The sequence below is a fragment of the Macaca thibetana genome, chromosome 12 (genome assembly GCF_024542745.1).
Source record: "Macaca thibetana thibetana isolate TM-01 chromosome 12, ASM2454274v1, whole genome shotgun sequence".
NCBI classification, from domain to species: Eukaryota; Metazoa; Chordata; class Mammalia; order Primates; family Cercopithecidae; genus Macaca; species Macaca thibetana.
This window is the reverse complement of record NC_065589.1, coordinates 59770293-59796769: the sequence shown is the minus strand read 5'-3', so window position 1 is coordinate 59796769 and position 26477 is coordinate 59770293. Positions and strand designations below refer to the sequence as shown.

Here is a 26477-nt window from a genome sequence, read left to right as displayed (position 1 = left end):
CAATTTGGGAGGCCAAGGCAGGTGGATCATGAGGTCAGGAGTTTGAGAACAGCCTGGCCAACAATGGTGAAACCCCGTCTCTACTAAAAATACAAAAAATTAGCCAGGCGTGGTGGTGGGTGCCTGTAATACCAGCTACTTGGGAGGCTGAGGCAGGAGAATCGCTTGAATCCAGGAAATGGAGGTTGCAGTGAGCCGAGACTGCGCCACTGCACTCCAGCATGGGCAACAGAGTGATTCTCTGTCTCAAAAAATAAACAAATAAAAGTAAAAAATAAAATAAAATAAACCTTATATATAATATTATATTTAATGGTGAAAGACTAAACGCTTTTCTCCTAAGATCAGGAACAAAGCAAGGATGTGTGTTCTCACCACTCTTCTTCAACATATTGCTGCAACTCCTAGCCAGTGTAATAAATCAAAACCAGGAAATAAAAGGCAACAGATCAGATAGGAAGAAATAAAAGAGTTCCTTTTGCAGACTGCATGGTTGTTTACATAAAAAATTCAAAAGAATTTACAAAAAAACTGAATACAATTGTACTTCCACATGCTAGCAACAAACACGATCACTGAGATTAAAAATACAATACGATTTACATTCACTCAAAAAAAAAAAAAAGTGAAGAGGCCGAGCGCAGTGGCTCAGGCCTGCAATCTCAGCACTTTTGGAGGCCAAGGCAGGCAGATTACCTGAGATCAGGAGTTCGAGACCAGCCTGGACAACATGGTGAAACCCCATTTCTACTAAAAATACAAAAATTAACCAGGAATGGTGGTAGGTGCCTGTAATCCCAGCTACTTGGATGGCTGAGGCAGGAGAATCGCTTGAACCTGGGAAGCGGAGGTTGCAGTGAGCCAAGATTGTGCCATTGTACTCCAGCCAGAGTGAGACTCCATCTCAAAAAAAAGTTTTTAAAGTGAAGAAATATTTAGGTGTAAATTTAATATAACATGTACAGGACTTATATGCCAAAAGCTATAGCATGCTAATGAAGAAATAAAAAGAGATCTAAATAAATTTAGAAAATTGTTAATGTATTAAAAAATTAAGCATAGTAAAGATATCAGTTGACCCCAAATTGATACACAGGTTTAATCAAATTCCTATGAAAACCTCAGCAAGACTTTTTACAGATATAGACAAGATTATTCTGAAATGTATACAGAAAGGCAAGAAACAAAAATAGCTACAACAATTTTGAAAAAGAAGAATAAAGTAATCCGATTTCAAGACTGGTTACGTAGCTACAGTAATCAAGACTATGTAGTATTGGCAGAGAGATAGACACTTAGATCAATGGAACAGAACAAAAAAATCCAGAAGTAGACCCACATAAATATGCTCAAGTGATCTTTGACTAAGGTGCGAAAGCAATTTGATGAAGGAAAGATAGCCTTTTTAACAAATGATGCTGGAGCAATTGGACATCTGTATTTCCATAGGCAAAAAAAAAAGAAAAAAGAAAGAAATTCTATGTAATCTCATACCTTCAACAAAAATTAACTCAAAAATGGAGCATAGACTTAAATGGAAAACTAAAAAACTTTTAGGAGAAAATCAAAGAAAATCATTGGGCTCCAGGGCTAGTCAAAATGTCCTTAGACTTGACACCAAACTTGTGATCCACAAAAGCAAAAATTTATAAATTGGATCTCATCAAAATTAAAAACTTTGCTATTTGAAAGACCTTGTTAAGAAGATGAAAAATGGAAGAATATATTTGCGAACCATGTATTTGACAAAAGATTAGCATCTAGAATATATTTAAACATTTCTCAAAGTTCAACAGTCAGAAAAAAAATCAACCCAATTAGGAAATGGACAAAATGTATCAAGAGACACTTTACTGAAGAGGATACACAGATGACAAATAAGCACATAATAAAATGTTCAACATCATAGCTACCAGGAAAGTGCAAGTTAAAACCACAATGAGATATCACTACATACCCACCAGAATGGCTAAGAGATAATGACCCACCAAATGTTGGCAAGGAAATAAATAGAATCACTTATATGTTATTGGTGGAAATGTAAAAGGGTACAGCTACTCTAGAAAAGATTTTGGCAGTTTTTGAAAAAGCTAAATACACAACTACTGTGTGACCCAGCAACTATACACCTGGGCATTTTCCCCAGAGAAATGATTATGTATATTAATACAAAAACTTTTACATGAATGTTTATAGACACTTTATTTGTTATAGGCAGAACTGGAAACAATGCAGATGTTCTTCAATGGGTGAATGGCTGTCTAAAGTGTGATGCATCCATGCCATGAAATACCACTCAGTAATAAAGAGGAACAAACTAATGATATGCGCATCAAGCCAGATGAATCTACAAAGAATTATGCTGAGTAAAAAAGTCAATCCCCAATACTGTAATTTTCCACTACTATAACATTCTTGACATGACAAAATTATAGAAATGGAGAACAGAATAGTGATTGTCAGGAATTAAGGAAATCATGGCAGGAGAGGGAAGTTGGTGGGGTTATGAAAGGGCCACATGATAATAATAATGTCCTTTAACTTGATGTATCACTGTTCAATATCCTGGTTATGACATTATACTTTAGTTGTGCAAGATGTACATTAGGAGAAACTGGGTAAAGTGCACATGAGATTTCTCTGCATTAGTTTTTACAACTGCTAGTGAATCTATAAATATCTCAAAAATTTTTAAAGTTTTTAAAAGGCTTAATGAAAAAAACCCAATTCCTTGACTTCATGGAGCTTATAATCTAGTTGGGAGGGGAGATACGGATTATTTTTTAAAGTACAGAAGTGTGTAACTCAAACAGTAACCTCATCTAGTTATGAGGGAAGGCTTTCCTGACTTTTGAGTGACATTTACCATCAGTTATAAAAGATAGGCGTTGACTAAGTGAGGGATAGTGGGTTGTTGCAGGTCTTCCAGAACTGAGGGAAGAGAATACGTTAAGACCCAGGGTTGGGAAGGAGCATGACACATTGGAGTGATGGAAAGAGGGCTGAATGGCTGAAGCAGTGAACCAGAAGCAATAAGGTGGTGTCAGATGAGGCTGGACTGTTAGGCTAAATCAAGCAGGGGATTGTAGGCAGCTCTAGGATTTTGGCCTTTTAAACAGTGAAAGAAACTGAGAAGTTATGAGGTAAGATCTCGCTCTGTCGCCCAGGCTGGAGTGCAGTGGCATGCTCAGGACTCACTGCAGCCTCAACTTCCCGGGCTCTCCTGCCTTAGCCACCCAAGCAGCTGGGACTACCTGTAGCAATCCCATCTGAGCCTCCCAAAGTGTTAGGATTAGAGGTGTGACTCACTGCACCCAGGAAAATGGAGAAGTTTTAAGCAGGAGAGAAACTTGTGCAGAATATTACTTTGAAAAGATCAGTCTGACTGCACTATGGAGAGTGGATTAGGGAGGGAAAGCAAGTTCATTAAGGAAACTAGGGTCCAGGTCTCAAGTGAGGAAACCGGGATTTTGCTAAAGCAGTAAAAATTGAAAAAAAAAATGGATGCATTAAAATGGTATTTAGGAGGTAGAGTTCACAGGACTTGGCATTGGATTGGTGTTGGAAAGAGGTTTTCAAGACCATCCATGGTCTTGATGGTGGTAGTGCCATTCCCTGAGATAAACATTCAAGTTTTACACAAAAGACCATGGGTTTGGCTTTTTAAATTTGATTTTGAAGTACCTTTGAGATATCCAAGTCAAATAGATATGTCAAATAGGTAATTGGGTACATAAATTTGTACCACACAGAATGATCTGGGCTGGCGGTATGAATTGAGAGACATTATAGGCAATGTGCATGGATGACAACATATAAGGAAAGAGTGTAGGGCAAGACGAGATCATAAGATAAAGCCTTGGGGGACAATTTTATTATTATTATTCCTATTTTTATAGAGACAGGGTCTTGCTATGTTGCCCAGGCTGGTCTCAAACTCCTGGGTTCAAGCGATCTTCCTGCCTTAGCCTCCCAAAGTGTTAGAATTATAGGTGTGAGTCACTGCACCTGGCTATGAGAACAATTTTTAGTGGCTAGGTAGAGGAGGATGAGTCAAGAAAAGACACGGTCATATGATTAGAGGGGTAAGCAGGAACCCAAGAGTACATTGCCAGAGAAACTGAAGGCTTCAAAGAGAGTGTTCAAGAACTCATACTGAGAAGTTACAAAAGGTTAGAACGGAAAATGTATTGAATTTAGCCTCATGGTGGTTGTATTAGTCTGTTCTTGCTTTGCTATAAACAAATACTGAAGACTGGGTAATTTATAAGAAAAGATGTTTAATTGGCTCATAGTTCTGCAGGCTGTATAGGAAGTATAGTGGTATTTGCTTCTGGGAAGGCCCCAGGAAGCTTTTTACTCATAGTGGAAGGCAGAACAGGAACAGGTGCTTCACATGGTGAAAGCAGGAACCAGAGAGTGAGGCAGGACATGCCACACACTTTTAAACAACCATATCTCGTGAGAACTCACTATCTCAAAGACAGTACCAGGAGGGATAATGCTAAACCATTCATGAGAAATCCATCCCCACGATCCAATCACTTCCCATCAGACCCCACCTCTAATACCGTGGATTACATTTCAGTATAAGATTTGGGTGGGGACACAGATCCAAAACATATCAGATGGTCTTTGGTGACTTTGGAAAGACTTGTTTGGCAGATTAATGGGGGAAGAAGCCAAATTAGTTTATCAAAGGCTATGTCATATGCTGATGACAGATAAGGCCATTAGGCTAAAATTCAGTTGTTGAATATATTATATATATGTCACTGGTTAAATAAGTCAATGTATTACATGAGGTGGGTAAAATTATTCACACTATTCGGATTTTTAAAACTGAGTCTTAGAGATGTTAATGTCACATAACTATTAAGTATTTAAAGTCAAGATTTGCACCTGTACTCAACAACATGCTGATTCTCTAAACAACGGCATTATCAAGCAAGGAAAGATTCATGTTTTCCTTTTTTTGTTTTTTGTAGAGATAGGGTCTCACTCAATCACCCAGGATGGAGTGCAGTGCTGTGATCATAGCTCACTGCAGCCTCAAACTTCCTGGGCTCAAGCTATCCTCCTACCTTAGCCTCCCAAGTAGCTGGGACTACAGGCATGCATCACCATGCCTGGCAAAATTTTTAATTTTTATTTCTTGGGTCGCCCTAAGTTGCCCTGGCTGATCTCAAACTCCTGGCCTGAAGTGATCCTCTTGCCTCAGCCTTCTGAGTGGCTAAGATTACAGGCTGGGGCCACCATGCCCAGTGTTTTTCTTTTTTTTTTTCTTCTCATTTTTCACATAAGCTGAGACAGAATGAATGACTTTTGAACACTCTAGAATTTAGGCTCATGGCTTTTCTGGTTTAATATGTACCCCTAGCCATCATCCCTCCTCTCTTTCTGCCCTCCCTACCCTAGCAAATTATTTCAAGGCAAATCCCAGACATAGCTCTTCCTAAAATCTATAGCATTTTTTATTCAAAGTTGTCAATTTTGCCTGCTATAAATTTCTACTTTTAAACATCTGATCAAACTACCTGATAGTTCAAATAGAAGAGCAGGAAATAAAATTACACCTGAAAGTTATGTAAGTTTTAGTTTTTCACTTCCTACAGGTGAAAGGAATCATTTAATTGATTTAACGACAACAGTTGAATGAAGTACACTGATGTTTCTTTTGAAGTTTAGCTACTTCCTGTCTGCCAGTTGTTTATTATAATAAAATGATCATAAAAACTTCATATATTTTCACATGTAACATTTTATTTTTAACTTTATAAAGACGTGGCTTTGATCATGATTGTTTATAGAGGTCAGATAACGCAAATAACAACGAGCGAATTTGTACTTTTTTTTTTTGAGACAGAGTTTCGCCCTTGTTGCCCAGACTGGAGTACAATCGCGTGATCTTGGCTCACTGCAACCTCCACCTGCTGGATTCAAGCGATTCTCTTGCCTCAGCCTCCCGAGTAGCTGGGATTACAGGCGCCCGCCACCGCACCCAGCTAGTTTTTGTACTTTTTTAGTAGAAACGGGCTTTCATGTTGTCTGGGCTGGTCTCAAACTCCTGACCTCAGGTGATCCACCCACTTCGGCCTCCCAAATTTCTGGGATTACAGGCATGAGCCACTGTGCCCGGCCAAATTTGTATTTTTTAAAAGATGATGTCTGATTCTTTTAAAGGTGATTTGTTTGAAGATGAGTTCTCACTGTGTGGCCCAGATTGAGTTTAAACTCCTGAGCTCAAGCAATCCTCCTGCTTCAGCCTCCCAAAGTGCTGGGATCACAGGCATGAGTCACCATGCCCAGCCAGATCTCTACATCGTAAACATCACAAAGGGCCTTTGGAGATCACTTGTCCTTGGTACCCATGAAGTCATGGTTCCTCTGTGTGCTTTATATGACATCACTAAGTGAATGGTAGCCCATGCTACACCAGGTGCTGAAGGCTGAGATGGTGACAGCATGAGTGATAAGATGTTCTCTCCCCTTGCTCTTTCTGAAGATGACAAACTCCATCTTTTTTCTGAAGTCTTACTAAAGGTGGAAATCTTTTTTCTTCCCTTCATTTAAAAAAGTATTTGTTTTTGTTTTATAGAATAGACTGAGAGTGGACTTTTAAGATTAAGAAGTTGATTTTATATTTATATACAAACACTGCATAGTTAGACATTTATAAGTAGGTTGATGAATATTCAGTATATGATAGATACACAAGCAGTTTGGGTGTGAATATATTAAACTTATTGAAAATTTTTTTTTTTTTTTTTTTTTTTTTTTTGAGACGGAGTCTCAGTTTGTCGCCCAGGCGGGAGTGCAGTGGCCGGATCTCAGCTTACTGCAAGCTCCGCCTCCCGGGTTTACGCCATTCTCCTGCCTCAGCCTCCCGAGTAGCTGGGACTACAGGCGCCCGCCGCCTCGCCCGGCTAGTTTTTTGTATTTTTTAGTAAAGACGGGGTTTCACCGTGTTAGCCAGGATAGTCTCGATCTCCTGACCTCGTGATCCGCCCGTCTCGGCCTCCCAAAGTGCTGGGATTACAGGCTTGAGCCACCGCGCCCGGCCGAAAAAATTTTTTAATGTGAGATTTTACATATTTCTGACTTTTTCAAAATTTGAGTTTAGAAGAAAGTTGAAATACAGCCCAGAGCAAATTTTCAGGTTGAGCTCTCTGTAGCCCTAGGTACTCCAAACCAAGTGTTTCAAGAGTCACTTGGAGTTGTGATAGTTGGCAGTTTAGGGGGCAAGAACCCTTGTACTCTATCTGTTCCTCCCCTCCCAACTGGGCAGTTGTATTTATTAAGCATCTGCACCATCCTTTGTTGAAGAAAGGGCTCCCCACCTAAGTTTGATAATCAATGGTCTACAAAAATAGCACTTTGATGAAATCTGATGCCCTGGGAGGGAGGAATTCAGAACAGAAATAGGAAACAGGTTCCATTTGACAGTTTATATAATATGTTCAGAATAGAAGGTAGGGAAACAAGTATTGTAATCAAGATAATATTCATGTACAGAGGAATATAGTGAACCTGCAATATTTCTAAAATTTCAGTTTAACAAGAAATAAAAAAAATGTACAAATGTTTCTCATTCAAGGTAATCCACATTTTGAAGATCTCATTTTACACAAAAAAGAGTAATTAGAACTATAAATAGGTCTTTATTTTATAATAAGCACTAATATAATTAATGTGCAGTTACGATTTTTAAAATTGGCAAACATGCAAAATTGCATTAAATAAGTTATGTCAGATAATTATCCTTTGTTTAATGTTTATTTACAGCTTGTAATTAATGTTTAATCATTTTGTTATCGGTGGTGGGAATCCGAGTTACACAGCATCAGAATATGTTATCAGCGGCAAATCCATAGGGGTCTGCAACAACAATTCTTGTGTCCTCAGGAAAGAATCCGACTAATACGGGTCTGCAACAACAATTCTTGTGTCCTCAGGAAAGAATCCGACTAAGGGGTGTAAGGCAGACGAAGAGATCAAGGCAAATTTTAGAGTGGGAGTGAAGGTTTATTGAAAAACTTTAGAGGAGGAATGAAAAGAAAGTAAAGTACACTTGGAAGAGGGCCAAGTGGCCATCTTAGAGGACAAGTGCCCCATTTGACCTTGGACGTAGGGTTTTACATGTTGGCATACTTCCGGCATCTTGCGTCCCTTTTCCCTTGATTCTTTCCTTGGAGAGGGAGGCCTGTTAGCACTTTGGAGGTGAGCGTGCGCAGTGTGTTTACTGGAGTTGTACGCATGCTCACCAGAGGTGTTCTTCCCTTACCAGCTGAATGTCCTTAGGAGGTCATGTACCAGTTAAACTCCTCGATTTTGCCTCTTAATATGCATGCCTGAGCCCACTCTCCCATCTCCTTAGATCTTATCCGGAAGCTGCTGATCACCAGTTTTAGGTGTTTCTATCTGTTGGGAAACTGCCTTTTCCTGGCACTGGCTGCAACCAATTATTTCAGAGAGACAGTTTAACAACCGCTTGACATTCCCGGTTGGGGTAGGGGTCACCCTCTCTTGCTCTGTTTATGCCTAAATAGCTACATACTGTAACCATTCATTTTTCAAGATACATTTAATTGAAAAGTAATGGAAATACAAAATAGGAAAAGTTATGGTCCCTGGCCTCAAGAAAATCCATCTAGTGGGGCTGAAAAGAAAACTTACAAGTATCTTACAGCAAAGTGAGGTGAAGAGAGAAGATGATTCAGAGTTGGCATGGTTGGGGCAGGTTTCATGACAGAAAGAGACTCGAGCTGCTACTTGAAAGAAACACAAGACTTGGCAAATTGGGGTGGAAAGCTAAGGGATGCTAGTCTGAAGGTTGATGTGAGCAAGACATACAATGTGAGGAGCTGTTCACAAGAGAATGAGGGTTTCCAACAGGGAATAACGAGATAATTGATTGGAGCAAATTTTAGGATGAGGAGGTGAAGGAAATTTTCTTTTTTGGGGGGGCCAGGGAACAGGGTCCTGCTCTGTGGCCTAGGCTGGAGTTCAGTAGCAGGATCATGGCTCACTGCAGCATGGAACTCCTGGGCTCAAGTGATCCTCCCGCCTCAGCCTCCTGAGTAGCTGGGACTACAAGGTACATGCCACCACACCCTGGGATTTTACTTTTGAAACCAAGGTTCTCAGTTATCCCAAGGTGAAAGTAGGGTAACAATGTGTATTGCCTTTAGGGGTTCCTATGGAAGTCTCTCAAAGAGATGCTTCTACCCTCCCACCATGAGATATTTTGATTTTTTCCTCCTTTGCTGTCCAGGTGACAATGTATATGGTATAATAAAGGATGTTACTAGATGACATGTGCTGCACACCTGAGCCTTGTGGAGGCTGAAGAAAAGGAGGCTTCTGTAGAAAATAGGAACTCAGTGAGTGTTTTCAGACAGCTGGGTAATGTGTATGAAGAAAAAACTTTGGGCCAGGCGCAGTGGCTCATGCCTGTAATTCCAACACTTTGGGAGGCCAAAGCTGGAGGATCACTTGAGGTCAGGAGTTTGAGACCAGCCTCGCCAACATGGCAAAACCCTATCTCTATTAAAAATACAAAAATTAGCCTGGCATGGTGGTGTGTGCCTGTAATCTCAGCTACTCAGGAGCCTGAGGCAGGAGAATTGCTTGAACATAGGAGGCAGATGTTGCAGTAACCTGAGATCACTTCACTGCACTCCAGCCTGGATGGCAGAATGAGACTCCGTCTCAAAAAACAACAACAACAAAAAGAAAGTTTTGGCTACTGGTGTGTTAGATGGGAGAAACTGAAGGCAGGGAGATGTGAAGAGTTGACTGCAATTGTATAGAAATTGAAGAGGCAGAAAGAATATCTGAATGTTTGATGGTAGAGAAAGTGAATGTCATAAAAACCGAAGTGGAGCAGGCACTGTACTAAGAATAACCACCTTTCAAAGCAGGTATTGTTTCTATTTTACAAACAATAAAATCTAGAAATCAAATACAAATCCAAGTATATAGGTTTTAGTGAGAGAGTTGGGCTCTGAATTGAGGTCCGTCTGACTCTAAATTCCGCTAACACACTATAAATCTAATTTTGAGTTTCTAAGAGATGAACAGAAAAAGGGACAAAAGATGAGCTTGCTTTTGAGGTTTGATGTATGGGTAGGTTGTCCAGCAAGCATCTGGAAAAGTGGTATTTGACTTTAGAGATGTTGGGCATAGATTATTAACAATTATTTGAACAGGGTGACAATGATAAGGATTCCAAGGAAGACCACTAAGAGTTGAAAAAGAAAGGAGAGAGCAAAGGCTTGAACAACAATAATATTCCCAGGTTAGAAAAAAATGGGATCAATTATTGAAAAACAAGAAAAGGAGTAAAGTTATGAGAAATAGGAAGTGTAGCATCACCAAAAATAAAGAAAACACTTGTACTTAGGAAAAGATTGTCAAAGCTGTTGGATACTGCAGATGTCAAGGAGGCAGGTCTAATTTGCCAATTAGAAAAAAAAAAAATAGTTGGGGTCAGTAGTTTTATTTCAGAAGAGCATTACACAGGAGCCAATCTGTAATTAATTAAAAATCAAAATAGTAAAGATAGGGAAACAGATAATTTACTAAAATCTATAGACATTTCTTTTGAGATCATGAAAAAATGAAATGAGAGAGAAATTAGCACATGGTAGGTAGGTGGAAGAGCAAGGCCTAGGGAGGGTTTCAATACTGGGCTTCTTTATAGCTTGGTAAGGAAAAGAGCCCATCGAAAGGGTAAAATATTGAAATGCAGGTAAAGAAAGGAAAATAAATTTATTAATGGAAAAAAGTTTTTAATTAAAAAAATAAAGAAAATAGGGCCGGGTACAGTGGCTCATGCCTGTAATCCCAGCTCTTTGGGAGAGTGAGGCGAGTGGATCATGAGGTCAGGAGATTGAGACCATCCTGGACAACATGGTGAAATCCTGTCTCTACCAAAAAAAAAAAAAAAAAAAAAAAAAAAAATTAGTCGGGTGTGGTGGCAGGCGCCTGTAGTCCCAGCTACTCCGGAGGCTGAGGCAGGGGAATCGCTTGAACCCAGGAGGTGGAGGTTGCAGTGAGCTGAGATTGCAACACTGCACTACAGCCTAGTGACAGAGCAAGACTACATCTCAATAAATAAATAAATAAATAAATAAATAAACAAATAAACAAAATAGCAGTAACATCTGTAATCAACCACAAAAATTGTATAAAATAAGTTAAAGGCCATTCCTCCAATTTACAAACCTTTTACTACTTTATTTCTACTGTTAATAGTTTGGTGCAAATCTTTTTCTTTTTCTGAGACAGAGTCTTGCTCTGTCGCCATGCTGGAGTACAGTGGCACGGTCTTGGCTCACTGCAACCTCCACCTCCTGGGTTCAAGCGATTCTCCTGCTTCAGCCTCCCAAGCAGCTGGGATTACAGGCACGCATCACCATGCCTGGCTAATTTTTGTATTTTTAGTAGAGATGGGGTTTCACCATGTTGGCCAGGCTGGTCTTGAACTCCTGATCTTGTGATCTGCCCGTCTTGGCCTCCCAAAGTGCTAGGATTACAGGTGTGAGCCACAGAGCCTGGCCAGTGCAAATCTTTTTCAACATCTTCCTTTATTTAAAGAAGCATCACTCTTTTTTTTCTCTCTCTCTCTCTTTCTCTGTATCTGTTCCTAAATAAACCTGTTATTAAATAAAAATAAAATGGTGCCACATATGTATGCATATATATTTATGCTTTCAAATTACTTTTTTTCATTGTATCTATCACAGAGATCTTTCTAGGTTAATATTTACACTCATATCAAATCCATCTAATTTATTTTAGCCGGTGTATAGTGTTCTTTTGCTTGGCTAGATCATAATTTTTATAGAAATTTCTTTTTTAAAAATTTATTTTTTATTTTGTAGCGAAGTGGGTTCTTACTATGTCTCAAACTCCTGGGCTCAAGCGATCCACCCCTCAGCCTCCCAAAGTGCTGGGATTGCAGGTGTGAGCCACCACATCTAGCCTCAATGTGTGTAGAAATTTCTTCATTGATGAACTTTTCTTGGTAGCTTAATTCTAAAAAGTGGATTGCTCCGTGTAGTGGGCTAACTAGTCCCCAAAGATATCCATACACTAAGCTTTAGAACCTGTGAATGTTACCTTATATGGCAAAAGATATTTTGAAGATGTGATTATTAACTTAAACACCTCTACTGGATATTGAAATAGTAAGATTATCCTGGATCACCTGGGTGAGTCCTAAATGTAATCACAAGGCTATGTGATGGCAGAAGCTGAACAAAGCAGTGTCAGACAGACCAAAGATGCTTCATCTTTGGCTTTGAAAAGGCAGGAAGGTGACAAAAGCTAGGAAATATAAGTAGCTTCTAGAAGCTTGAAAAAGCAAGGTAATAGATTCTCCCCTGGAGCCTCCAGAAGAAAATAGTCCTTCTTATTGATTTTAGCCCCATAATACTCATTTTGGATTTCTGGTCTCCAGAATTATAAGAGATACATTTGTGCTGATTTAGGTTACCGAGCCTGTGGTACTCCAATATGACTTTATCTGAACTTTATTACATCTGCAAAGACCCAATTTCCAAATAAGGTCATATTCATAAGTATGAGGGTTAGGACATGAACATAAATTTTTGGGGGACACAATTCAATTCACACACCCATTTTCAAAAAGTCAATTCGATCTGTGAGTGGTTTTAAAATTTGATTTCTGGGAACCTACCATTTAATTCTGGAATTGTTACTGCCTCATTCCAAAGACAAAATTCTTACTGGATTTGAGATTTTGGAAGTCGTAGAAGAAATAGCTGAGCATGGGTGGATATTTTGGAAATAATCCTCATGGTATGGAGCTGAGAACACCCCAGTTATACATATGTAGCACATTATTGTATAAAGTTAGTAACTGAGCAAAACTAAACAACATATTTTTACACACACATATGCAGAATATGTATATGTGATCTACGTATGACTATGCCCTAAAGAAAAGCAGCAAAGTGAGGGGAGATGGATGGCAGGGATGGCACAGGCAGGAGCACGAAAGATTCCGCGGTGTGGAGGGTTCGTGGGTGCGTATAATTATCCTCCATTATCTACATGTGTACTTATGCGTTCGTTAGCTATATTTTTGTAGGTATTAATATGCAACAAAACATCGTATGAGTTATGCTTTAATGTAAAATTGTCTACATAACACAAAATTTAAAAGAAATGGCATACAGATAGTAGAAAACATATTTTGAGAAAAAAGCGTCATGCACTAAGTCCAGAAATTTACATTGGAAAGAGGCACCAATTGTTTTCATCAAGCTGACTTTCCCAGGTGTTACTCGGAAAAGCTGACCGGTGATAGGGCACTGGGTCAACTCACGCTAATTATGAAACCGTGAGTAAAATAATCTGTGCTTCTATGTAACTCAAGTGCCAACAAATCAGGAAGCTCACAGAGGGACGAAAAGCATTCCCAGAACCACACGCTGGTTCGCCACCTTCCCGGTGGAAAAACCCTTTTTTCGGAAATTCTTAGCGCAAAAACTTTGCCCTATTCCAAAATGGCTCCGGCGCCCACAACTTAAGCACAGCGCAGGTCCGGAAGTTACGCAACCCCAAGAGATAGCACGCCCTCACCCGTAGGGAGCGTTTCCGCCATTTTTGAAAATTGGTAAGGTCCTGGTTTTAAGTGTAGTTGCCGACGCAATGGCAGCCTTTGCCGTGGAACCTCAGGGGCCCGCGTTAGGTGAGTGAAATACTGCTTTTCCTTGTTGGCACTGCCATCCCTGCTTTGGGCCTGGAGGCGGGCAAGACTGAAGGGCAGTCGTCAGGCTCTCGTCTGCTGGTTTCAGTCGCGGAGAGGGAACCATTGGGTGCCCCCAAGTTCCTAGTCAGTCCCCTACTCAACGCATCGCCTCCATACTGCTACAGAGGTGGCGCCGGGAAGCTGTGGGCCTGGGAGGGTGAAGGAAAGGCCGTCGGACGGTGACTGAGCTGTGTTTGTGCCCCCACACGCCAGCTACGCCAGACTGGCCCATACCTTAACCTCCTTCTGATACCCGAGACGCGCTGCTAGTTGCTGGATTCCCCGGTTCCCCGGAAGCCTCCCTGGAAGGAACTGACCGCGGTACACGTGGGTGGGCGGTGCCCTGAAGTGTGTGGGTGCAGTCCACTGCTTCTTGATCACCTGTGCTTCTAGTTCCTGTTTTGACTCCTCCTCTCTCCCGGGCTTTGCAAAAGGAATCTTGTTATTAATGGAAGCTTGAATCGTGCAACGTTTAATCAACCAGGTGGTTGGTAATCATTGAGATATTGGCCTTAATAGCAAGCTAGGAGTTCGCACGATATTTCCCGCCTTTATTTGGGGAAAGTGACTCTTAAGTATTGTAGGAGGTATTTTTCTCTAATAGGTCACGATCTGAATTTTTTAAAGATTCATTCCCATTATTTATTGCGGAGCCTCATTGAAATATGTCGTATTTGAAAAAAATCTAGCAATGTAATAGCACGCGGATTCCTTTTTTTTTTCCTGCTGAGTTTTGCGACTTGTGAGAACCGTCGAAAATTTTAGAACGGAAAATAAACCGTCTTACTGTCATAGAGACTTACCTGAAAGTTAGGTTATAACTTTCTGAGCTTGGAAAAGAGAGCAAGTTATATATATATATATAGTGTAGAAAGAGTCTTTTTAGATTTGAAGGGTATATAATGCTTGCCATGTTTGGTGTAAAATAAGTTCCTTTTGAGAATAGAGTAACTTGAACTGCTTTAGTATGTCATAAAAAAACTAAATGCATAATGTCAATAATCTGCATTAAAATTTATGTACAAATGTCGTCTTGGTATTTATTTTTAATATATTTTAGAGATCAGAAAGCTCTTCATTTCCAGTTCCAAATTTTTCTATTGAACAAAAACATTTTGGAGTGCATATTTATTGGGGTTACAAATGTGAGTAAACCAATCCCTGTATATTGCCTTGCCAGAAATCTGACATTAGCCAGTATTAATGTGCAAGTTCACATTTTGCAGATATTCCAGGTGCCCACTGGTGTAGTAAAACTAAGGGTTGACTTCAACAAACTGTACTAGCTGAGTACTAATCTTTTAGGAGCACAGAATATGAAATGGAATTGAGGACATGCAGCATTTTTTCCTTAAGTTTGCTTTAAGTGAAATTTAGTCTGAAGGGTGGTTAGTGACAGTCCTGATTAAGAGCCCCTTGTGCCCTCCTTGCTGTCTGGTGCTTTCTTTTTTCTTTTCGTTCCTTCTTCCCTCTCTCCCTCCTCCCTCCCTCTCTTCCTCTCTTTTGACACAGGGTCTCGCCCTGTCCCCCGGGCTGGGCTGGAGTGCAGTTGTGCAATCTCAGCCCACTGCAACTTCCGCCTCCGCCTCCGGGCTCAAACAATCCTCCCACCTCAGCCTCCCAGTGGCGTGTGCCGCCACTCCCAGCTACTTTTTGTATTTTTGGTGGAGGCAAGGTTTCGCCCTTTTGTCCAGACTGGTCTGGAACTGAGCTTAAGCGATCCGCCCCCCTCGGCCTCCCAAAATCCTGGGATTACAGGCTTGAGGCTTCTACTGTGTCTATATGTATCCAGATATATCACAACTTTTCTTAAGCCAATTCTTACTTTATTTTGCTATAATTTTTTTTTTCTTTTAGGGAGGGGAGTGAATGTAGTGGATGTTACCAAAAACTTTGCATTTAATATGGCATTCTAAATATCTGTTAGGAATATGCCTTTGTTTAGACTTTTGGTTTGATTTTAGTGGATATTCTTAGGAAATATTTCTGTAGTGCCATGTAACATAGTAACTAGCACTTTTTAAAGTAATTACAATGTAATTAGAGTTTTTTACACCTTGTTTTAGCATCTGCTTTATCCATTTATTGAATTTTTTTTTTTGTCTTTTATACACTTGTATTGTTAATATCTAGGCCTAGTGTAATGGGAAATAAGAGGAAGAGTAAAGAGTTGGCAGCTTTTAGATATCAAGAAACAGATTTTTAAGGCTGTCTGGAAGTTAAGTAATAGTTAATAAAAAACATACAAATAACATAGCAAACATTTGACCCTTCTGGGTGCCATGAGTCACACTCAGGCTTGTCAGCTAGTTGAAAATTATTTTCATAAGCAGAGATTGCAAATTCTACATTTATATTTTCACTACTCAGTTTTTGCTATTATGAAATACTTGTAGAAAATAATAATTCGTATTTACTGAGCACTTAACTGTGTATCAGGTACCAGGTCAAGCTGTACTTGCTATAATTCTAACAAAAGCTCTGTTTCCGTTTTGCTGAAAGACCTTGAACGCACATCTTTGACTCCATAGCCCGTCGTTTTCCTTATTCTGCTATTTTGCTATGAAAATAGAATTATATAGCTCACTCATCTTCATAAGGGAAATAATATCTATAGATTGTGAGGATTTTGTATCAACAATTGTGAGAGGTTTCAGTTCTCTAAGTTGGCTTTATATTAGGGGAATATTTAGAGATGATTCTTTAATTTTTTTTTTTTTTTTTTTTTTAATAAAAAGGATGAGCTCTCACTGTGTTTCCCAGGCTGGTCTTGAATTCCTGAGCTCAAGTGATCCTCCTGCCTTGGCCTCCCAAAGTGCTAGGATTTCAGGCTTGAGTCACCAAGCCCAGCTGTGATTATTCTTGACTTAAACTAATTATTAAGAAAAAAGTTACAAAAACAAGTTTTCAATTCTTTTCAACATGTTTCTGAGTTAGGGTGCTAGTTATCACTGTTATTTTGTAAGTGCTCTAATATATGCATGGTTACAGTTTTATCACAATAATGATGCACTTTTTATGGGGAAGAAAAAGAAACAATTTAGCAAGCTAAATGCGTTGTGTTTGATATTCTAAGACTTTGTATAAGTAGTGCAGCCTGTCCTTGTTTTCGGTTGTTACATAGTCCAAACTGATTCGGAAATGGAAAGAAGTTATTAGTGTGATTTTTAAATCCCTGAAATAATGTAAACAAAAATAGCTGTCACGGATTAATATTGTGCTGCCAGGCATGGTGGCTTCATGCTTTTAATCTCAGCACTTTGGGAGGCCAAGGCTGGTGGATCACCTGAGCTCAGGAGCTCCAGACCAGCCTGGGCAGCATGGTGAAACCCCATTTCTACAAAAAAAATACAAAAATTAGCTGGGCGTGGTAGTGCAGGCCTGTAGACTCAGCTACTGAGAGGCTGAGGAGGGAGGATCGCTTGAGTCTAGGAGGTAGAGGTTGCAGTGAACTGAGATTGCGCCACTGCAGTCCAGCCTGGTGACAGAGCGAGAGTCTGACTCTCAAAAAAAAAAAAAAAAAAAAAGTGAATACAAGATAACTTTACAAATTTCTAGAAATAATTTTTGTTGGCTTTTAAAATAATAAATTCAACTATAGTTCTATTATATCTAAAAGTTTTGATTAAACTTTCAAAATTATGGTAGATTCTTGCATGTATTTGTCAGATATTGTAGCAGAAAAGTCTTTAATTTATGTTTTGATTCATGTAGGATCTGAACCAATGATGCTGGGTTCACCCACATCTCCAAAGCCAGGAGTTAATGCCCAGTTCTTACCTGGATTTTTAATGGGGGATTTGCCAGCTCCGGTGACTCCCCAACCTCGATCAATTAGTGGCCCTTCGGTAGGAGTAATGGAAATGAGATCACCTTTACTTGCAGGTAGGTGAATTGCTTAAAATAATTTTACAGACGTGCTGCATACAGGGATGTCCAATCTTTTGGCTTCCCTGGACCACATGGGAAGAAGAATTGACTTGGGCCACACATAAAATACAGTAACTCTAACAATAGCTGATGAGCTACAAAAAAAAAAAAAAAATTGCAAAAAAAAAGTCATAATGTTTTAAGAAAGTTTAGCAATTTGTGTTGGGCCACATTCAAGGCCATCCTGGGCTTCATGTGGTATTCAAGCCACGGGTGGGACAAGCTTATGCTAGAATTTTAAAAAGTGTAATGGTGCAGCATTCACCCTCGTCAATACGTTCATTAATTAAAAAAAAATTAAGCAATGTGTCTATTATAAAGCAAAGCTTTTATTTTAAGGCTCTTGGAATAGAGATGTAAGCAGTATAAGCTATAATTTCTAGAGCCACTAAAATGTATTCTACGTTTTATTCATTCTAAGATGCCATTGAATTGGCTTTTAAGTACCACTAGCAAAAATAACCCTAAATATGACATAATGCTAAGATGGCATTTTTTGTAAAATTTCTGTTTTGGAGATGTCAGAGTGTGGTGGGGGGAGAGTGCCTCATAGAGTTGATGAAATACCATCATTTAGCTTCAACTGAATTAATTTAAAGTAATTCATCTTAAGATACAAGCATAGGAAATGATTGGTCAAAAGAAATGTAACTTGAAGATGTAGATGTGAATTCTGCCTTTAGTCTTAGTGAATTGAGATTGTCACATATAGCATGTTTGAGGAAAGGACTGACTTTGCAAACTAGGGGGAGGTTTTATACACAGAATTTGTGATTGTCAGGGCAAAGTATTGTAAATGCAGCCTGTATTTATTGCAGAACTCCTTTAGCAAAGAAATATTTTAAAAAATGACTTCAAAGTTTTAACTGAGTAGTGAGAATTAGCTACGGAAGTGGTTGAATTCTAATTGTGAGCTAATATCCTTTAGTAGTTGTTCAAATGAAAACTCTTTTTACCTTAATTGCCCTTTAAAGTATTTTTGCTTTAAAGTGGTTTATTATTATTTAGGATTTATCCAGGAGAATTATAAATTATATTTGAAATAATTCATTTAACATTAAACATTAAATTTCAAATGTGTTTTATTATGGTAGCCAACATATATTGATTGCTTATGAGCCTGGCAGTATGCTAATCCTTATTTTGTCAATTTTAAAGGGTAGGTAACAGTATCCCCATTTTTAAAAAGAGGAAACTGAGGCTAAATGCAACAAATAATTGGCTGAAGCTCACTTGCTAGTGAGAGAGCGCTATAAACCTCAGGTTAGTCTTATTCCATAGACTGTGCTCTAAATAGCTCAAGCTATACTGTCCAAGCTCAGACATTAGTCTTACCAATGGCCTGGGCTGCATCACTCTTTGGCATTGCATGTTCTCTGATCGAAAAAGACATCTTTATGTCACAGAAGTTGTTCCTTTTATTACGTCTTTATTATGTACTTAAATATATTTCTACTGTGAGAAACATGAATGGGATGTACTTAATCTAGATAGTCAGACTCTACATTAGGGAATTATATTTATTCAGGAATCTACAGACTGGAGTTGTTTAGTACCTACTTTTAAGTGAGAAATGGGATCAAGTTTTGTATTTAAATGTTAAGCATTTTGTAGAGATAGCAAAAGTTACATGTGTTTTCTGAAAACTAAGATTTTCATTAACTACTTACTCTGAATCCTTTTGTTCAAAGTGCAGTCTGTGGATCAGCAGCATTGGCATCACCTGGGAGCTTGTTAGAACTGTATAATCTCAGGCTTCACCCTACACCTTCTGAATCAGAGTCTGAATTTTAACAAGGTTCCCAAGTGACTCTTCAGCTTATTAAAGTTTGAAAAGAACTAGGAGACAAGATTTTAAGTCAATATTTCAAAAATATAAAATTTTAAAAATCTTACCAAAAAGATAGAAGAATCCTTTCTTTTCTCACCTTTTTTTTTTTTGTACACTGTAGGTGGGTCACCACCACAACCAGTTTTACCAGCTCATAAAGATAAAAGTGGCGCTCCACCAGTTAGAAGTATATATGATGACATTTCTAGCCCAGGACTTGGATCAACACCTTTAACTTCAAGAAGACAGGTAATATAAATACCATTTTGATCCACAGTGAACAACATCATGGTTTTATGTGACTGTTCAGTGAGAGTCAATACTTTGAAATGTTTCCCTGAGGTCTATTTTAATGTAACTGTGTTGCACAGAATAAGCATTAAACACATTTATCGTACAATCTACTTAAATTGTTGATGATGAACTGTACTTAACAGTGTAGAACTCTAGATTTTCTCTCATAGATAATTCTCAGGTTTTTATAGGTATGCCTTATCCACCTGCTCATACCTCCAATCTACTTAATATACATGTAGAATGTGATTATGGTTTAAATCTTTCTGATTGTTTAAGAAGTTTAATATTTAAAAATTATGTGAAAGAATAAATGAAAATTTAGAGTTTCATCTAGATCTAGGGCACTTGTCAGCTGAGAAGTAGCTTTATTTTCTTCTGTTTTTTAAGGTCCCAACAGGGTCCTGCTCTGTTGCCCAGGCTAGAGTGCAGTGATGCAGTCATAACTCTGCAGCCTTGAACTCCTGGGTTCAAACAATCCTTCTGCCTCAACTGTCCTATTGGGATATAGGCACGTGCTGCTATGCCTGGCTAATTGTGTTATTTTTTGTAGAGATGAGGTCTTTCTGGCTTCAAGTGATCCTTGCACCTTGACCTCTCAAAGCGCTAGATTATAAGTGTGAGCCACTGTGCCTGGCCAACTTTTCTTTTAAGTGGAAAATTTAGTAGCTTCATAGACACAAGTGTTGTTTCCTATTATTATTGTGCTTAGTAGGACAATCATAAACAAAGTTTATCAGTTAAGTTGATAAGTTCTTTATATAAACAATATGTCTGCTGTTTGCTTTAGATATATGTTTTATGCTTTTCCCTAAATTGTATTTAGTGAAGTTAAGAGTTCAAGAATATTAGAAAGCTTTTTTCAGTAGATTCGTGCTATTTATAGGCTTGATATATCTGGCATACTAGGCTTACTTGTCAAGTAAAGCAAAATTCATTCACTGTGGTAAACAGATTACTGTTTCTTCCCAGCACTTCTAGACCTGCCTTCGTGTCTAACAGGAGCCACTAGCTAAGTGTGGCTATTGATACTAGAGATATAACTAGTCTCACTTGAGATATACTTTAAGTATAAAATACACACCAGAGTTTGAAGACTTAGAAAGAATGTAAGGTATCTTATTTTTTATGTTGATTACATATTGAAATGAGAATGTTTTGGATGTGTTGGGCTAAATAAACCATTACTAAATTTCACCTGTTTGTACTTTTTAAATGTACCTACTAGAAATGGTAAAATTACATGTATGGCATTTGTTGTTCCTAATGGATAGATATTCTGGTCTGGGATGGTTTTCTAAAGGTTGGTAAGTAAAGCTTATGTTTAGTTTGGTATGAAGGCTGGGCGTGTTGGTGCACACCTGTAATCCCAGCACTTTGGGAGGCTGAGGTGGGCGGATTGCTTGATTTTTATGTATTTTTATCATTTTTATTATTATTATTTTTTGAGACAGGGTCTTGCTGTATCACCCAGACTAGATTGCAGTGGAATGCTCATGCCCCACTGTAGCCTTGACCTCCTGGGCTCAAGTGATCCTCCCACCTCTGCTCCTTAGTAGCAGGGACTACACACGTGCACCACCATGCCTGGCTAATTTTTGTATTTTTTTGTAGAGATGGGATTTGTCCTGTTGCCCAGGCTGGTCTTGAACTCCTGAGCTCAAGTAATCCACCTTCCTTGGCCTCCCAAAGTGCTGGGATTACAAGTGTGAGCCCCTGTGCTGGGCTTTGGGCAGATCACTTGAGCCCATGAGTTTGAGATCAGCCTGGGCTACATGGCGAAACTCTGTGTCTACTAAACATACAAAAAAAAAAAAAAAAAAAATTGACTGGGTGTGGTGGTGTGTACCTATAGTCCCAGCTACTCAGAAAGCTGAGGTGGGATGATTACTTGAGCCTGGGAAGCTCAGGCTACAATGGGCTGTGATTGTGTTACTGCACTCAACCTGCGTGACAGAGTGAGACCCTGTCTCAAAAATAAATAAAATAATAAAAATTTAAAAATTGTTTGTTACAAGAACCACTGGCTTCTAAATTTGTGCAAGTTTTCGTTACTTCTCTGATGATATAGGCAAAGGCTTGCAGATACTGCTGTATTCAAAATGCTTGAAAGACTCATGGGTCATAATTTATAGAGAATGTTTTTGATTTGAAAGTTGGTAAGAATATCATTGCTAGATTAGAGCCCAAATTAGTTATGCCCCCTGGAATTTGCTCAACCTTTTTCTAATCATGAAAGAATTGGCATTAATAATTGAAGAATACATTTTATATCTCTCCCAACATTCTCTCAGCATTTAGTTCTGGTTGCTAGATGAAGCTATTTGAGATTTCCTTAGTTTAATTAGAATCTGTTTTTAAAAATATTGAGTTCTAGGTAGAGTCTGTTCTCATTTATTGTTTGAATATCGTCTTTGTTTTAGAAGGATTTTTAACTGTTTTAATCCTTAATTATATTTAAAGGGACTAAAATGGATAATTTACCAGTTTTGGAACGTTCTACCGGTAGTGGTAGGGATATGCTATTATTGTTTAGACTGATTTGAATCTAGAGTATTTCATGGTTTCTAAGTATCTGTTGAAAATCATATTCTGTCATCCTTCTGTTTTTCTGTATGAACTTGGTCATTTTAAAAATTACCATTATCTCTGTTATTTCAAATATTGCACTTTAGAAACTAAAAACAGATAGTTACCATGTCACCTTTTATAGAAGATAATGTCTTTTTTTTTTTTTAAACATGACTTTTCTTATTTTAACAAATACTAAGGGGTCTAGTATATTTTAGGTTAATACTGTTTAACTTACGGAAAAAAAGAGTGCCTTTGTACTTTGATCTAATTAGAGGCATCTCTAGCACCTGGTAAAAGTTCAGTTATCTGTTGAATGAAGCCTTTTAACGCTTACTGTATTTGTGTTTTGCATTTTTACCATAACACTTTCTTCTGTTTTTGTGTAGCCAAACATTTCAGTAATGCAGAGTCCTCTTGTTGGAGTTACATCTACCCCTGGAACAGGTAAGTGATTTTTTCTTTCTTTCTTTTTTTTTTTTTAAGACAGGGTCTGGCTCTGCTACCCATGCTGGAGTGCAGTGGTGTAATCATGGAGTAAACAACTCTAACACCAAAGATTTCTCTGTTCGTCGAATGAAGATATGTTTGTTGGTAATTGCCAAAATTCTTTGTTTTATATTTCAAACCTGGGGATTTTCCGAAATCTCTATAACTTCTTTCAGGAAGGAAATACTTTGTATATTGATTATTTTCTGAATCAAATCACCCCAAAGGCATGATGGGTGAATATTCAGAATGTCTTTTTAAGAAATTGTATACTTAATAGATGTTTGAAGTGTCTCCTTAGTTATTAAAATTTGTCAACAAAAAAGCCGTTGCAATTGGGATGAAAAGGAATAGTTAAGACACTGAATAATAAAGGTGTTTTGAGAGATGTTAATGCATAGTTATAAATCTAAATGCTGTTGAATAGAAGCAACCACTGATTATATACCTAGTTTTTCTTTAAGATTAATGGCTTTTTAATCATCATCATTATCCTTAGCACAGTTCTTCATATATAGTCATATGTGTATAATCCCATCAAATGTTTATTCGGCAAATATTTGAGCACCTAACTGTACTCTGGGAAATAGTAGACGAAATAGATACTCCCGGCCTTTATGGAACTTACATTTCTTTGCAGAATTTACATTTATAAACAAAACAAGTAAATTGTAAAGTTTGTTAGAAGGTATTGCATTTTGTGGAGGAAAAAGATTAAGCAGCAAAGTGGGGAAAGGGGTGGAGACTTAGAGATTTAAATAGGGTAATGTATTAGTTTTCTATTGCTGCCATAACAAACTACTGCAAACATAAAAGTGGCTTAAACAATACAAATTCATTATCTTTCATTTCTGGAGGTCAGAAGTTTGAAATGGGTCTTGGTGGGCTAAAATCTAGACATTGGTAGGGCTGTGTTCATTTATGGAGGTTCTAGACAATCTTTTTTTTTTTTTTTTTTTTTTTTTGAGATGGAGTCTTGCTCTGTCACCCAGGTTAGAGTGCAGTGGCACGATCTCGGCTCACTGCAACCTCTGCCTCCTGGGTTCAAGCGATTCTCCTGCCTCAGCTTCCTGAGTAGCTGGGATTATAGGCACCCACCACTGTTCCCGCTAATTTTTTTTTTTTTTTTTTTTTTTTGTATTTTTAGTAGAGATGGGGTTTCACCATATTGGCTAGGCTGGTCTCGAACTCCTGACCTTGTGATCCACCCGCCTCGGCCTCCCAAAGTGCTGGGATGACAGGCCTGAGCCACCGCATCTGGCCAGCAATAATCTATTTTCTTGCCTTTTCCATTTCTGGAGGCTGCTTATGTTTCTTGTTTGTGGTTCCCTTCCTCCCTCTTCATAGTCAGCAACTTTGTAACTCTGACCGTTCTTCTGTAGTCACATCATCCTCTCTCTTTTAAAGACCCCTGTGAATACATTGGGCCCTTCTAGGTAATGTAGTATAATCTTCGTATTTTAAGGTCAGTTGATTAGCAGCCTTAATTTCACCTGCAACCTTAATTCCCCTTTGCCATGTAATGTAACATTCACAGGTTCCAGGGATTAGATCATGGACATCATTTGGGGACCTACCCAGATTATTCCACCTACCACTGATAGTTACAGGACAAGTAAACTTTACTCAAAAGTCTGTAAGTGAGGGAAGTAGGGAATAGTATTCTAGATGGAGGTAACAGCAGACACAAGGGTCCTGAGGTGGGAGTGTGTCTGGGGTGTTCAAGGAAGAATAAGGGGACAGTATGACTGAAATGGAGTAAGTGAGGGGGAGAATAGTAGAAAATGAGGTCAGAGAGGAGAGGTAATGGGGGCAGATGTATTACAGGGCCTTGTAGGTTATTGTCACAATTGGTCTTTACCCAGAAAAGGTGGAAGACAATAAGGATGAGACTGTTGCTGGATACAACTAGTTTGGGAGTAAAAATTAGCCTAGAAGCAAGGAGACAAGTTAGGAGGCTACTTGTAGCAATCTAGGTGAGAGATGATAGTGATAGAAAAAGAAGGCAGGCAAGAAGGAAAAGAATACAGTAACAGAAAGATGGAATATTAGAAACAATAGCAAGACAGTAGATTTTAAACTAAGAAATCAGGCATGTGCCTGTAGTTCCAGCTACTCAGAAGGTTGAGGCAGGAGGATTGCTGGAGCCCAGGAATTCGAGGTTGCAGTGAGCTGATTTTGTCACTGCACTCCAGCCTGGGTGACAGAGCAAGACCCTATCTAAAAAAAAAAGTAAATAAAATTAAAAAAAAAAAAAAGCAAAACTAACCAAATTAACAATTATGTAAAATGTATTAAACACTCTGGTTAAGGCAGATGTTGTCAGAATAAATAACAAAGGAACACCCAATACGAATTGGATCCTTTGAATCCTGCAAGTCTGAATTTCTTCAGGCAGTCTGTGAGCACTCATTGGCCATGTCTTTAAAGTCTACATTTCTAGTAACAGGTTGTTCAAGGAAACTTAGTCATTTTCTATCACGATGCTCAGAATTCTTCCAGCCTCTACCGACTGCCTGATTTCTAAATCCATTTCCACATTTTTAGCTGTGTGTTAACAGCAGCACCTGACTTGTCCCAACAATCTGTACTAGTTTGCTGTAGTTGCCATAAGAAGTTACTACAAACTTAGTAGTTTAAAACAACACATGTATTATCTTCTAGTTTCTAGAGATCAGATATCTGGGTCGTTGCTTAGAGCTCAGGTGTCAACAGGGCTGTGTTTCTCTCTGGAGGCTTTGGGTGTGAATCTGTTTCCAGGCTCTTTCAGGTTGTTGGCAGAATTTAGTTCCGTGTGGTTATAGGAATGAATGAGGTCCCTCTCCTTGCTGACTGTTACCTTAAAGTTCTTAACTTCTAGAGGCTGCCCTCACTCCTTGGCTCATGGCTCTCCATCTTCCATCTTCAGATATCAAACATCTAGAATGTCACCCTAATCTTTTCAGCTACATAACTGAGGTTGAATGTCTAGGAAAATTAGTTCTGAACAGCCTTAAGCTGATCAAACTGTAACAAATAGGTGGATGATGATGCTTTGTTACACACAGAAATAGTGACTATTCAGTTATTTGAGTCATGCCAGGTACCACTGGTTCACGTCTGTAATCCTGAGGCAAGCGGATCACTTGAGTCCAGGAGTTTTGAGACCAGCCCGGGCAACATAGTGAGATGCCTGTCTGTACAAAAAAATTAAAAAATAAGCCTGGCATGGTGGCACACACCTGTAGTCCCAACTACCTCGGAGGCTGGGGTTAAGAAGATCACTTGAGCCTGGGAAGTCGAGGCTGTAGTGAGCAGTGATCACACCACTGCATTCCAACCAGGGTGATAAGAGTGAGACCTTGTTTCAAATAAATAAAATAATTGAGTCAGTAAGTGATCCCAGGGACATTGAAAATCCAAAAACAGGGCTGGGTGTGGCATGATGGCACATGCCTATAATTCCAGTACTATGGGAGGTCAAGGTGGGAAGACTGTTTGACCCTGGGAGTTTAAGGCTGCAGGCAGCTATGATTGCACCACTGCACTCCAGCCTGGGTGACAGTGAGACCTCAAAAAAAAAAAAAGCAAAAACACATA

The 26477-nt window shown here is 38.8% G+C and overlaps 1 protein-coding gene across 2 annotated transcripts in view; it reads left to right on the top strand.

The window, feature by feature from the left end:
- NUP35 (nucleoporin 35) overlaps nucleotides 1-26477 on the top strand; it is a 283449-nt gene that overhangs the window by 233270 nt on the left and 23702 nt on the right. Inside the window, exons 2-5 of one of the 2 annotated variants that reach the window (XM_050752218.1) lie at nucleotides 13608-13723; nucleotides 17498-17668; nucleotides 19666-19793; nucleotides 22799-22856. In XM_050752218.1, the coding sequence (XP_050608175.1) occupies nucleotides 13684-13723; nucleotides 17498-17668; nucleotides 19666-19793; nucleotides 22799-22856 (397 nt within the window). In that variant the 5' untranslated portion in view covers nucleotides 13608-13683. Of the gene's footprint in view, nucleotides 1-6427; nucleotides 6544-13607; nucleotides 13724-17497; nucleotides 17669-19665; nucleotides 19794-22798; nucleotides 22857-26477 lie in introns of those variants that run through there. The other variant, XM_050752219.1, reaches the window with a different exon arrangement.